This window comes from Cnephaeus nilssonii (assembly GCF_951640355.1).
Source record: "Cnephaeus nilssonii genome assembly, chromosome: 5".
Classification (NCBI taxonomy): domain Eukaryota; kingdom Metazoa; phylum Chordata; class Mammalia; order Chiroptera; family Vespertilionidae; genus Cnephaeus; species Cnephaeus nilssonii.
In genome coordinates this window covers 81,617,485-81,630,479 of record NC_137076.1, presented here as the reverse complement: position 1 = coordinate 81,630,479, position 12,995 = coordinate 81,617,485, and the positions used below count along the sequence as shown (strand labels likewise).

The window sequence follows — 12,995 nt, the reverse complement described above, 5'->3', positions numbered from 1 at the left end:
GCAGGGGCGGGGCTTTGGAGTGGGCGGGGCTTCCCGGAGTTCCGGAGTCGAGTCGCTGCCGGGGCTGGAACGGAGATGCAGCCGCCCTCCCGAAAAGTGAGCTTGGCCTGGGAACGGGGGCTCGCGGCGGGCTGGGGTTGTGGTGGGATCCAGGGGGCACCCGACTCGCGGTGGGGGACGGGTAGTAGGAAGGGGTCCGAGCCCGACCCAGAAGTAACCGAGGAAACAGCTCGGCCCCTCCCCGGCCCCGCCTCCTCACCGCTGCCGGCGCGGAGTGTTTTTCAGGCCCCGGTGCCAGGGGTCTGCATCTTTTTCTTACCCCCGAAGGTGAAGCCGGCCCAGGAGGTGAAGCTTCGCTTCCTGGAGCAGCTGAACATCCTTCAGACTCGGCAGCAGCGGGAGGCAGATCTGCTGGAGGACATCAGGTAGCTCCTGTCCTCCTCCACGTAACCCCATCTTCGCGGTCGCGCTCCGCCTCTTCTCCGACGTACTTGGGGCTGGGGAGTGGAGTAGGGGAGAAACGGGGGTGAAGAGCTCGCCAAACTTAGCCCATTCACAGCCCTCACCGTAGGCCTGCCTCTCCAGATACCAGATTCCTCCAACCCCAATACATACATAAACGCACAGGGACCCTTCCTCAACCCTCTTGATTTCACATCACTCTCCCCCCCCTCCCCGTCCCCCCATCACTCTTAGGGCAGAAACCCCCTCCCTCTTCCAGACTTGTTGGAAGGCTGGCAGACAGTGTACCCAGGCCCCCATCAGTCCTCACCTCCAAGTCCACAGATGGTTCTCCGAGGGTGGGGAGGATCCTGCTGAGGCTCTGAGCAATGAGATGAGTTTGACCTGTGTTCCAGCTGCCTGCGGTGATCTCAAGGACTATCTGTAGTCTCATTGCCTCCTGGTGCACACTCTAGGCCTGGCTCCCCTCTTCCTCCTGCCCTGGCTGAGCAAAGGATTGGGGGTAGAAGAAAAGGACCAAATAGTAACATCCCCTTCCCTCCTTCCTCTACCCCCCCCCCCCCCCATCTCCACAGATCCTACAGCAAGCAGAGGGCAGCCATTGAACGGGAGTATGGGCAGGTATGGGACTCCTTTCTCTAGACCTACCCTTTTGTTCTAGCCTCCTTTACACCTTCACACATACCCCTGTTCTGGTCAAGAGCAAATGCCTAGAGTCAGGCAGATTTCTATCAAATCCCTTTTGTGCTATTTATTAGATGTGTGACCTTAGACAAGTTACTTAACCTTTCTTGGCCTCGATTTCTTTCTCTGTAAAATGGGAATAACAATAATTGTTCCTTCATGTAGGGTTGTTGTAAGGGTGGACTAAGTTAGTGCCTGTAAAACACTTACAAAGTGAGAGGCACATGATACACATCTGGTGAGTGGCATGATTATATTCTGATCCCATATTCTCCCAGTTGGGGGGAGTCTTGGAAAGGGAACTGGGTCTGTGATGACTTTTCCACCAGGCACTCCAGAAACTGGCTGGGCCATTCCTGAAGAGGGAAGGGTACCGGAGTGGAGAGATAGACAGCAGGTGGGTCCCATGGAGCGGGAGGGCAAGGGACCAAGAAGGGATGAGGGCTTAACCCCAGGAACCTGTGGGGATGAAGGCCCAGTGAGGGAGGAGGGCATGTGAGCTGACACAGCAGCGGGAGAGGAGCTGACCCAGCAAGGACACTGTAGGTGGGGGTGGAGGGCATGAGTGATCCTTGTGGCTGAGCTAATGGGCTGATCGATTGAGGGCTCCCAGACAAGGGGGATGGGAAAGCACTCTGTCTCTCATGGTGTTGGGGGTGGGTGTCTTGTGAAGCTTTGTAGTGCTCCCCTCTTCAACATAGACCTTCTCTGGGGAGAGGCAGGATGGTGTTTGGTGCCTGGCGCTGTCTGCTGGATGCCACCGTGGCTGGGGGCCAAGCCCGGCTCCAGGCGTCTGACCGATACCGTGACCTGGCAGGGGGCACAGGGCGGAGTGCCAAGGAGCAGTTGCTGAGGAAGGTATGGCTCAGTAGATGGGGTGAAAGAAGGGCTGGCTCAGGGCTGTAGGTGGTCTGGGGCAGACTCTGTGTGTCCACTCCCCTAGGGGGCAGAGAACCTCCAGAGGGCACAGGCCGAGGTGCTGCAGTCTGTCCGGGAGCTGAGCCGAAGTCAGAAGCTATATGGGCAGCGGGAACGCGTGTGGACATTGGCACAGGAGAAGGCGGCTGATGTCCAGGCCAGGTGGGGTCATAGGGCGTTAGTAGCCTGGGGTGGGGGTGAAGGGGTGGCCTAATCTTGACTCCTCTCCCTTTCCTGCTTAGGCTGAACCGAAGTGACCATGGGCTCTTCCACACTCGGACCAGTCTCCAGAAACTCAGCGCCAAGGTTCGGAGATGCAGGCACACGTTGGGGCAGGGAAGGGGTGGGTAGAGTCGTCTAGTGGTTTGCAACCCAGTGGCATAAGTCTGCGAGACTGGGATGCATTCAGGCTTCCCTATTTCCTTGGTGGGTGACCTTGGTTAACGTGATTTTTTTGAGCCTCGTTTTCTTCATCTATAAAATGAAAATAGTGCCTTTCTCTTTCATTCCTTGAATATGCATTTATTGAGGACTTCTGTGTACTAAACACCGTTCTAAACACTGGGATTCAGTGGAGAACACTACCAGTGGAGTTCCTGCCCTCATAGCCTGGTCAGAAGAGACAGATAGTAAAAAAAAACAATCACATTAAGTGAAAATAAAACAAGGTGCTCTGATAAAGGATAACAAGGGGCTGTAATTTAGAGGGATAGTCTCTCTGAACAGGTGGCCTGAGTGTCAAGAAGGAGGCAGCCATGCAAAGATCATGGAAAGGTCAGGGGAAGAACATTCCGGGGAGAGGAAATGGTGCACAGGCTCGGAGGCAGGAATAACTCTGTAGGCTCCAGGAACTCCGTGATGGCCAGTGTGGCCAGAGCACTGTGAGTGAGGGGACAGACACTGAACGAGGTCAGGGAGGTTGCAGGGGCCAGCTCCTGCTGGACCTGGTAGACCACGGTAAAGAGCAGCCGGGATTTTATTTCAAATGTACACAGATGCCCCTGGAGGATGTGTACATTTTTAAGAATGGTGTCAAGCATCTCAATAATGTTAGAATCTGTTCTGGAGTTGGTTGGCCTTGGAAGGACCCTAAGGGTTCAGGGTTCATGCTGACACCCTGTTTTCCCCCTCCTAGCTCTCCACACAATCGGCCCAGTACTCCCAGCAGCTGAAAGTGGCCCGCAATGAGTACCTGCTCAACTTGGTGTCCACCAATGCCCACCTTGAACACTACTACCAGGAGGAACTGCCCGCGCTGCTCAAGGCCAGTGCCAGCCTAGATCCCCCTGCCTCTCAGCGGGAAGGGAGGGGAGGACCTTCCCTGCTCCCCACCAGCAGCGGGCTGGGTGGTGGTAGGGACCTAGCCTGCGTAGAGTCGGTAGAAAATATATAGTTGGGCTCTGGTTCTGACTGGTTGCATGACATTGTGCAGGACACTTAACCCCTCTGAACCCCAGTTTCTTCATCAGGACTAAGCCCTGCTCTGCCTTCTTTTAAGACTAATGGGGCCCAAGGGAGGAAATGGATGTGAAAATGCTTTTTAAATGGTTAAGAACTGTGCACACTAGGGCTTATTATTAGAAGCAATTAATAGTGTCTTATTCCTTTCCTCTTTCCCATACCTCATGCCCATCACCCATCCAAATCTGGACAGCGAGCCTGCTTTGCGGTAAAGGCCTGGGGGAAGGGTGGTGTCAGTATCTTGGGGTTCTTTCCAGGCCCTGGTCAGCGAGCTGTTGGAACATTTGAGGGACCCTCTGACCTCATTGAGCCGCACTGAGCTGGAAGCAGCAGAGATGGCCCTGGAGCATGCCCGCCGTGGAGCACAGGCAACCTCCCAGGTGAGGGCTGTGCCCTGTACCAGCTCCCCAGAGATGCTCTTTACTCTCACCTGAAATAGACCACCCACTGCGTGTCTACCCCCCGCTTTCTTCTCACCTTGTCCTTTCTCCCAAGAGGGGACAGGCTTGGAGAGGGAGCCAGTTCATGACTGACTGACTTCTTCCAACCCCTAGGTAAGCTGGGAGCAGGATCTGACGCTCTTTCTTCAAGACCCCGAGGTATTTTCCCCCATACCACCTCAGAAGTTTCAGCCCGCAGGGAATGACCAGGTGAGACCTCCCTGATTGTTGGAACCAGGCCAGATGTAAAGGGGACTGTAGTTTAGGCCCATCCCCATTATCCTTCTGATGATACTAACTTAGTAACTTAAACCGTGGAGAGGAGGTTTCAGACTCCAGTTCACCTCTCTCCCACCAGGCACAAATTAACACACTTAATTCCACCTTTCGCTCTCTTCACTGCGCTATCCTCTTCATTCTACATCTGTCCCTCAACTTGGATCCCATTTCTGGGACTCTCTGTGTCTGTGTTCACATGAACGCACACCTGTGTCCACAGTCATAGGTGTGTACCCCACCTCTTTGTCCCTGTCCCTGGAGGTCAGGGCAGAGAGAAGTAAAAAGGAGAAAACGGGAGGGGAGGGGCGTAGAGAAGGAGCAGCATCAGGTCCTCTCCACAGCCCTCGCCCCCCCCCCCCCCCCGCCCCATCATTTAGGTATGTGCCTTGGAGCTGGAGGGGGTTACTGGAGGTGTGGCTGGGGAGAGTGACCTGGAGAAAGAGGTTCAGCGCTGGACGAGTCGAGCTGCCCGAGACTACAAGATCCAGAACCACGCGCTTCGGGTGAGGAGGGGGGTGCAGGTGTCATGGGTGGACAAGAATATCTGAGATGGAGATCCTGGGGTCACTGGGGATGTCCTAGTGCAGGCAGGAGGGGGGCGGGGGAAGGTATTTTAAGCCAGCAGTGTGGCAAAGTAGTTAAGAGCACAGCTTTTGGAGCAAGACCCACCTGGGTTCAAATCCTGCTCTGTTGCTTCCAGGTTATGTAACCCTGACTAAGGGAGTGACTTAATCTCTCTGGACCTGTTTCCTCGTCATTAAAGCAGGACGAATAATAGCACCCACCCCATAGGGAAGATCAAATGATATAATGCATATGAAGCCACTAGCAAAGTGCCCGGTCCATAGTAAGTTGTGTCCCATAGTATCTCCATCACCCTGTCCTCTGCTTCCCATCCAGGTGCTGCAGCGGCTGGAGCAGAGGTGGCAGCAGGCTCCAGAGCGGGAGGCTCTGAGCATAGAGCAACGGCTGCATGAAGTAAGGCAGAGCATCCTGCGGGCACAGGTGAGACACCTGGGGGTTAGGGTCCTGAGATCCTACCTCCTCAGCCAACACCCTCCTCCTCTCCTCTGTCTGATGGAGGAGGTAGAGGGTGGACACATTTGGGGAGGCTCTACTCATCCCCCCAGAGCAAGCCCAGCCATGGACTTGATCCCTCTTCCCCATGCCAGGTGAGCCAGGTGAAGGGGGCCGCCCGGCTGGCCCTGCTGCAGGAGGCTGGCCTGGATGTACAGCACTGGCTGAAGCCAGCCATGACCCAGGCCCAGGACGAGGTGGAGCAGGAGCAGCGGCTCAGCGAGGCCCGGCTGTCCCAGAAGGACCTCTCTCCCACGGTGAGTTCCTTCTGCTCCCTGCCCACACACACCCAGGAGGGTAAAAGTCCCTCGTGGAGGGCAGGCCCAATAAAATGGGAATCACAACAGTACCTAAATCAAAGGGTTGTTCTGAGGCTTAAATGAAATCACTTAAGTATAATTCTTTACATAGTCTATAGCATAGAGTCCCTCAACAAAATTGAGTATAGGATTGTGGTTATGAGCCAAGGTTCTGGGGACAGATTGTAAGTGATAGGTCACTTACTAGCTGTGCGATCTTGGAAAGTTACTTAACTTTTCTGAGCCTCGGTTTTCTCATAAGTAAAATGAGGTTAAGAGTTAGACAAAATAACAGTGGGTTATGATGAAGTTTAAATAAGAGGATATACATAAGATCTTTCGTTAGCACTGTGCCTGGCACATGGTAAGCGCCCAGGACTCTAACTCTGCAGTCATGGTTAGTCTTATCCTGCCCTGTGGTGCTTTTTCTTGTGATATCTGGTGAACGGATGGGTGGTGCTACCTTGGAGGAGGACCCACCAAGTTCTTCAAGGGTAGGATGGAGGAGAGGGAGATACAATGGGTACTTGAGAGTGACAGTGACGTCTGTTCTCTGTTCCCCTCCAGGCTGAGGATGCTGAGTTCTCTGACTTTGAGGATTGTGAGGAGACTGGAGAGCTCTTTGAGGAGCCCGTTCCCCCAGCCCTGGCGACCAGACCCTTCCCCTGCCCCGCACATGTGGTGTTTGGTTATCAGGTGTGAATTGGGGGGTGGGAACCGCAGATGGGCAGGGATGGGGGAGAGCCAAGTCCTAAATCCTTCCTTGTGGGGCCCAGGCAGGGCATGAGGATGAGCTGACTATCACAGAAGGCGAGTGGCTGGAGGTCATAGAGGAGGGAGATGCTGACGAATGGGTCAAGGTGGGTATGGATCCTGGGCTCTGACCTTGAGAGTTGGGGGCAGTGGGAGGGACTTCCCTGTGGCCCACAAGGACTCAGCCAAGCAAAGCTAGAAGCCTGAGTGGAGGAGGGTCAGGGCCATGGATATTATCTGTTCTCATTACTGGGTGAGCAGGCTCGGAACCAACACAACGAAGTAGGCTTTGTTCCTGAGCGCTATCTCAACTTTCCCGACCTCTCCTTCCCTGAGAGTGGCCACGACAGCAACAATCCCTTAGGGGCAGAGCCCACAGGTAAGAAAGGAGAATTCTTGGTCAACGGATGCTGGGTATGGAGAAGAGTTACTGAGTGGCTGTGACCCTAAGGTGTCATGGTCCCGGGCACCACCACTACCTCCACCCCTCACCATCTCTCCCGGGTTTCTGCAGCATTCCTGGCCCGTGCCCTGTACAGTTACACGGGACAGAGTGCAGAAGAGCTGAGCTTCCCTGAGGGGGCACTCATCCGCCTGCTGCCCCGGGCCCAGGATGGAGTGGATGATGGCTTCTGGAGGGGAGAATTTGAGGGCCATGTTGGGGTCTTCCCCTCCCTGCTGGTGGAGGAGCTGCTTGGTCCCCTAGGGCCACCTGAGTCTTCAGACCCTGAACAGGTGAGGCACCCTGAGTTGACCCTCCCATCCCATTGAGGCCCCATAGTCATCTTAACGCTCCCTCCCCTCTCCAGGTTTACTTCCCATAGTGGCTTGGGCCTCCCCATCTCCTCTGGCTGGCTGAGAAAAGGGAAACCAAGGCAGTCTTCATAAGAGTTTGGTGGTGCTACTTTAGTGCTAGATAGCTCTGAGTTCTGGTGCCTATTACATTACGTTGGGCAGTTGTTTGACCTCACTGACTTCTTTCTTTACGTGTAAAAAGGGAGTAATACCTACTTCAGCAAGCCAACTATCCTGACTATGAATAATGACTGTAAAGCCCTTAGCCCAGAGGCCCACAGGAGGTGCTTTAAAATACAGTACTTGCCCTAGCTGGTTTGGCTCAGTGGATAGAGCATCGGCCTGTGGACCAAAGGGTCCCGGGTTCACTTCCAGTCAAGGGCATGTACCTTGGTTGCAGGCTCCACCCCAGCCGGGCCCTGGTCAGGGTGCATGCAGGAGGCAACCAATCGATGTGTTTCTCTCACATCAGTGTTTCTGTATTTCCCTCTCTCTTTCACTCTTTCTAAAAGGTCAATGGAAAAATATCCTCGGGTGAGGATTAACAAAAAATAAATTAAAAAAATATATAAAATACAGTACTTATTGTTATAATGCAGCGGGAAGAGCATAGGAGTGGAAGTCAGGAGACTCTGGCTCTAGCCAGGACTCTGCCACTAACTGGTTCTCTGATTTTGGATAGATGGCTTAATCTGAGTCTTGCCCCTAATACAGGAATCATAAAGATCCCTACCTCATGGGGTGGTGGTGAGAAGTGAATGAATTGGTGCATGTGGAGTGCTAGCAGAATGCCTGGGACATAGTGTCAGTACACATTGGCTGTGGAAATGAGTATCAGCTACAACCCCCACCCAGATACAAGCATTTGGCACTCTTGGTATTGGGGAGTGATAGGACAGGGACTGAAGATGGGATGAGAGGACAAGCTGGTGAAACCTTCCCACGTGCCAGAAATAACTATGCCCCCTCATCCTCAGATGCTGCCATCCCCTTCTCCTCCCAGCTTCTCCCCTCCTGCACCCACCTCTGCCTTGGATGGGGCCCCCGCACCTGTCCTGTCTGGGGGTAAGTAAAGGGATCTAGGGGCTTGGGGAGGGAAAGTGGCTGGAAGAGGGAGGAATCTTGGGATGCCTGGGTTACGCTTGGGAACCTCTGCCATCAGGCTCCTTGAAGCATGATGGTGAGAAGAGCTTGGGCTGTGTTCCCACTACACTCTATGACTCCCTAGTGTGTGATTTGGGGTGGAATGTTTAACCTGTCTGGGTCTTTACAGAGTGGAGTTGTTGTGAGTTAAAAAGATGTGTGTAGAGCCCCAGCTGGTTTGGCTCAGTGGATAGTGTGTCAGCCTGCGGACTGAAAGGTCCTGGGTTTGATTCCGGTCAAGGGCACATGCCCAGGTTGTGGGCTCGATCCCCAGTGGGGGGCGTGCAGAAGGCAGCTGATTAATGATTCTCTCTTATCATTGATGTTTCTATCTCTCTTTCCCTTTCCCTTCCTCTCTGAAATTAATAAAAATATTTTGTAAAAAAGATGTCTGTAGAGTGTCCAGCATTGTGCCCGGCACATAGCAAGCATGCAAGCAATTGCTGTGTTCTCAGTCTTTTAAAAATTAGCCAGCTTCTTCTACAGTGTTTTCCCAATACACATCCTCTGCTCTTACGTCTTTTTTGAATGTTGCAAACACCTGGGTTTGTGTCATAATTTTCCTTCTTGAAGTGTTCACCTTTGCTAAAGTCTTCTGGTACTTACACTCTCTTCACAGAGCCTCCTTCCATAGCTCACTTGGAATGATTTAGCACTCAACCATTCATTGTGCTTGTTGTGTTTCATTATTAGGTTCCTGGCAACCACTGGGGGTGGGGGTGCTGTGGATGCCACCTCCCCTTCTGATACCTTGAGCAAGGCTGATTATGCAGTAGGTGCCCCATAAGTGTTGAGGATGGATAGACTGATGGACTTTATGGCCAAGTTAATCCAACAAGTATTTACAGAGTGCCACTGTCTTAAGTGCTGACGATATAGCAATGAATAAAACAAAGTCTGAAGACTGACTTGTGGTTCCTGTTTCCAGACCAAGACCTGGACTGCCCTGGACCCCTGGACATGATGGTGCCTCGACTCAGGCCGGTAAGAGCCTCTCCCTGGAGGAGATTGTGTAGAGAGGAGTCATTCCAACTTGTCCTGTTTTGTCTGTAGGGCTGAGGGAATGAACAGGGCCATCCCCAATAGAAGCCTCTGGAGCACTGACTGTGTGTTCCATACAGATGCGCCCACCGCCTCCCCCGCCAGCTAAAGCCCCAGATCCTGGCCGTCCAGATCCCCTCACCTGAAGCCAGGGGTACGACTGCCCCCGCCGAGATGCTGCTGCTGCCCTGTCTCCGTGCTGTCAGAGACCACCCTTCAGTGATCCGGAGTGACACAGCCAGAAGCTGGAATCTCCCCCATTTCTGCTCTTATCTCCGGGGTAGAAACTGCCCCTTTCCCAATTCTGGGTCTGGGACTCCTCCTTTTCCCCACATTGTCCGTCCTCTTTCTGTCTCTAGGGCTTGAACTACCCCTTTCTTTTTTATCACCACTCCAGCTCTAGAGTGGTGAAATACCCTGAAATTTCTGGGGCTGGACCTCGTCCCCCAAAGTCTTGAGAGGCTCTGGACAGTCTGTCTCCACCCTGGCTCTGTGACCCACCCCATTCCAGATGCCAGGGCCACAGGGTTTGGGGGCTGGGACGGGGCGGACCTGTCAGAAGGAGTTGGAGCCATTATGTGAAACAACTGTAATGGTCTGAGCAGATTTATTGACAATGAATAAAGGGCATGATGCCCAAGCCAGGGCTTGGGCCTCTTGTGCCAAGAGGGCAGGGGGCCTAAGGTGCTATTGCTTTAGGGGGCCTGATCCCAGTTGCCACACTCTAGCATATGGAGCAAGGTGATGGGGAACGTGGGTCAGGCAGCCTGTTGGCAGGCAAGGAATGGGGACTGAGGGCCAGGGATGGGGGTGGGTGGGTGCCTTCTCCCAATGTCCTCCAGGCTGAGACCGATTAGGACTGGTCCCTCAGCTGGGGGCAGTGCTGTCCAGTGGAAAGGAGGGGCTTCATGGCCACCCAGCCCCTGGCTCTGCAACTGGTAGTTCTTCAGCAATGAAGAAGGAGGCTTGGGGGAGAGGAAGGGTAATAGTGTTGCCTCCTAGTCACGTTGTATTCCAGCTTTCCCCTGGGGGCTGTGGTACCTTCCCTATTCCCTGGAGGACATGCCTGCTCCCCACCACCAAACCAAAGACTATATAGCAAAGGAAAGCCTGCAGTTTACCCTGGAGGCGGGGCGGGGGGTGCAGGGAGCCAGCCAATGGGCTTAAGTAGTGTAAATAGGGGGTGGGAGGATGAGATTATCTGACTTGAAGCCCAGGCACACTTACCTCACACACCTTTTGCTCCCCGTGCTGGAGACACCTGAGTGAGAGGAGGGGTCAACAGTAGGAGAATAGGATCTGAGTCATATCAATGCCCCCATTCCCAGAGTAAAGGGCAGTAAGAGCTCAGCCCACCACAGCCCTGGCCATGTCTTCATACCTGGTGATCGGATGTGTCCGGTTTGTTTGGCTGTCCATTTGCCTCTTGGCTGGCCAGCCCTGGGCTCGGGCCCCTCCCTCCAGCCGCCAGCGGTGACTCTGCAGAGGCTCCAGGGTTCCCTCCAAGTGCACAAGGGACTAGGTTGCTGTCCCTGAGTCCATTCTGCACTGCGGGGCTGGCAAGGGCCTGGGGCTGTGGCTGCTCAGGGGGCAGGCTTTCAATGGCTGGCATCCCTGTCCTGGACTGCCCTCCCCCAGACCCTTGACTGCCCCCTGGGTCCTGCCCCCCACCAGACCCCCAGCTCCTGTCTGTGGGGGAGCCATCATGATGCTCATGCAGTCCGTAGCGCCTCTCAATGTGTGTCACCCGGAACCTGGGAGGGAAGGGGACACTGGGTCTTAGGATCACAACTCCGGAACTGCTTGGCCCTCCCCGCCAACCAGGGACATCTTTGGTTTGACGGCCACTTCCCTCTAGCCTAGGGCAGCGGAGACCTCAGATTGTGAGGCACATTGTATAACCTACCCTTGCTGTAGGTCACAATCCAGGAGTAGAGCGGTGGGGCCCACCTTTGGAGTCAGGATCCCCCACCTCAACCTCCCTTGCCCTGCGGCACTCTGTCCCCACCTGCCCACAGAGAAAACGGTGGTCTCCCCCGGCCGGGGACGGCTCTTTCCTTCCTTGGAGCGTCCCTGACGGACAAGCGGGGGCCTCTTGTTGCGGCTGCAGTGGATGCAAGGGGCTGCCGAGCCCAGGTGCACGGTGTGATGATGGGAGGGGGCTCCATCCTGCAGGCTGGAAGTGGCATCCACGCTGGACGGTAGAGAGGAAGGGAGCAGGGGTGACATTTCCATTTCTCGTCCTGTTCTGTTCCTGTTCTTTCAGCGCGCTCCTTAAGCCTCCAGGTGCCCACTTTCCCCAGGCCCCAACGTTCTTTTCTGTCTTTATCCAATAAACTCAATGTTAAGGTGGTAGTGCTCACGTGTTCTCCTTCCCAGAGCTGTTTTCTAAAAAGAGGGCAGTGCTTAACCCAAAGGAGTGGCACAAGGGGTGAATGTAAAGCTTGATGACATCCAGAAGGGAGGTATGATTTGAAGGACTTGAGATTTCTATAAAACTTCTTTCTTCCTATAGGTTAGCCAGCTTTGCCCTCCCCCCCCCCCCCCCGACCCCAAACATGCAAGGAGCCTGGGAGAGGATTGTGCTGGAGGAGAGGGTACTCTCCAAGGCAAGCGAAGTCATGCTGGCCTTCGTTTCCAGCTCACCTGGACAGCTGCACTGTCCCTTCTCCTTCACTGTCCCCCAGCATCTCCTTCAAGGCCTCAGCATTGGCTGAGGGGAGAAGGAAAAGGAGTCAGTGGAGGTGGAGGTCAGGGCAAGAGAAAGTCAGGGGGTGGGGGGTGGGGAGCTTACACCCACCTTCATTTTGGATGATACAGCGAACAATCCTCTCTACTGTGTCCTCATTCATGTCGTCGTCGTCAGCTAAAGGAAGAAAAAGGTTGACAAGGAATTGGAAGTGAGTCAGCTTTGGGGGACACTACCAGGTGGATCCTGTGGCTTATTGCTCAAGATATAACCTTGTGCCTATTTGTCATCGTGCTGGGCATTAGCATTTCAGGGGCCAGGGCAGAAAAGATGAGAAAGTCAATGGGAGCCCAAGATTACCATCAGCGGGCCCTACCCACCCATACTGCCTTCTCTAGCCTTGCTTTCAGGGTGGTGTCACCCCACTTGCTGACCCAAGAAAGCATCACTAGGTCTTTTGAAGGCTTGGTTGGGACTTGGCTGGGTCTGTTGCCCAGGAAGGCAGACAGAGGTGTGGGGACAAGGGTAAGGAAAAAGGTGACTGAGACAGGTTCTAGGCTCCTCACTCACGGGGCTGGAGCTGGGTGTCATCAGGCTCCGAGCCCCTGGATGTGCGGCAGCGGTAACCCTTCTTCTTGAGCACGTGGCAGATCATGAAGCCCACGAGCCCCATGAGGAAGAAGACCAGCACAAGCAGGAAGAGCATGTACAGCCCATGTTGGGGTGGCTCCAGGTCAGGCTGTGGTTCCGCCATGAGGCCCTGGGGGGCGAGCGCGGGCCAGGACGCCTCCTGGGGTTTGGGGGCTGCAGCTAGGGTTGGGGGAAGGGATAGAAATGCCATCCTCAGGATCTGAAACAGGCAAGCCTCGGAGGTCCAGCCCCACCCACAAGGGAGCTGTCCGGGCCTGGAGTGCTGGTCAGGGCCAGGGGTGCTAGACCGCGGCTGCGCAAGCC

General features: G+C 54.6%; 2 protein-coding genes across 4 annotated transcripts; one reads left to right on the top strand and one right to left on the bottom strand.

The window, feature by feature from the left end:
- Window positions 1–38: 38 nt before the first annotated feature.
- Window positions 39–10,036, top strand: FCHSD1 (FCH and double SH3 domains 1). 3 transcript variants are annotated; one of them, XM_079772177.1, is made up of 20 exons: window positions 39–96; window positions 328–425; window positions 1,038–1,083; window positions 1,476–1,543; window positions 1,869–2,004; window positions 2,090–2,226; window positions 2,307–2,370; window positions 3,200–3,328; window positions 3,783–3,905; window positions 4,080–4,175; window positions 4,622–4,747; window positions 5,145–5,249; window positions 5,417–5,578; window positions 6,188–6,316; window positions 6,397–6,480; window positions 6,635–6,752; window positions 6,888–7,108; window positions 8,146–8,233; window positions 9,240–9,295; window positions 9,433–10,036. In XM_079772177.1, the coding sequence occupies exons 1-20, from the start codon at window positions 76–78 to the stop codon at window positions 9,496–9,498; spliced, it is 2,073 nt and encodes a 690-aa protein (XP_079628303.1). In that variant the 5' UTR covers window positions 39–75; the 3' UTR covers window positions 9,499–10,036. The 3 variants fall into 3 exon arrangements, with proteins under 3 accessions (XP_079628303.1, XP_079628302.1, XP_079628304.1); XM_079772176.1 differs by having other exon boundaries at window positions 1,848–2,004; XM_079772178.1 differs by lacking the exon at window positions 39–96 and having other exon boundaries at window positions 330–425; window positions 1,038–1,543; window positions 1,865–2,004.
- Window positions 10,037–10,197: 161 nt separating this feature from the next.
- RELL2 (RELT like 2) lies at window positions 10,198–12,804 on the bottom strand. Its single transcript, XM_079772181.1, has 6 exons — window positions 12,612–12,804; window positions 12,153–12,218; window positions 11,999–12,065; window positions 11,361–11,546; window positions 10,734–11,106; window positions 10,198–10,613 (listed from the first exon to the last, which is right to left on the bottom strand). Exons 1-6 carry the CDS (start codon window positions 12,793–12,795, stop codon window positions 10,581–10,583), a joined length of 909 nt encoding a protein of 302 aa, XP_079628307.1. The 5' UTR covers window positions 12,796–12,804; the 3' UTR covers window positions 10,198–10,580.
- Between the last annotated feature and the right edge of the window lie 191 nt (window positions 12,805–12,995).

Bases quoted from the DNA above. Each gene is read 5' to 3' on its own strand.
- FCHSD1 (XM_079772176.1), top strand. From the start codon at position 76: ATGCAGCCGCCCTCCCGAAAA. The intron at 5,579-6,187 runs GTGAGTTCCTTC...GTTCCCCTCCAG, and splicing joins AGAAGGACCTCTCTCCCACG to GCTGAGGATGCTGAGTTCTC. The intron at 6,753-6,887 runs GTAAGAAAGGAG...GGGTTTCTGCAG, and splicing joins CTTAGGGGCAGAGCCCACAG to CATTCCTGGCCCGTGCCCTG.
- RELL2 (XM_079772181.1), bottom strand. From the start codon at position 12,795: ATGGCGGAACCACAGCCTGACCTGGAGCCACCCCAACATGGGCTGTAC. The intron at 11,547-11,998 runs GTGAGCTGGAAA...TCTACCGTCCAG, and splicing joins GGGACAGTGCAGCTGTCCAG to CGTGGATGCCACTTCCAGCC. The intron at 10,614-10,733 runs GTATGAAGACAT...CCTCTCACTCAG, and splicing joins CGGACACATCCGATCACCAG to GTGTCTCCAGCACGGGGAGC.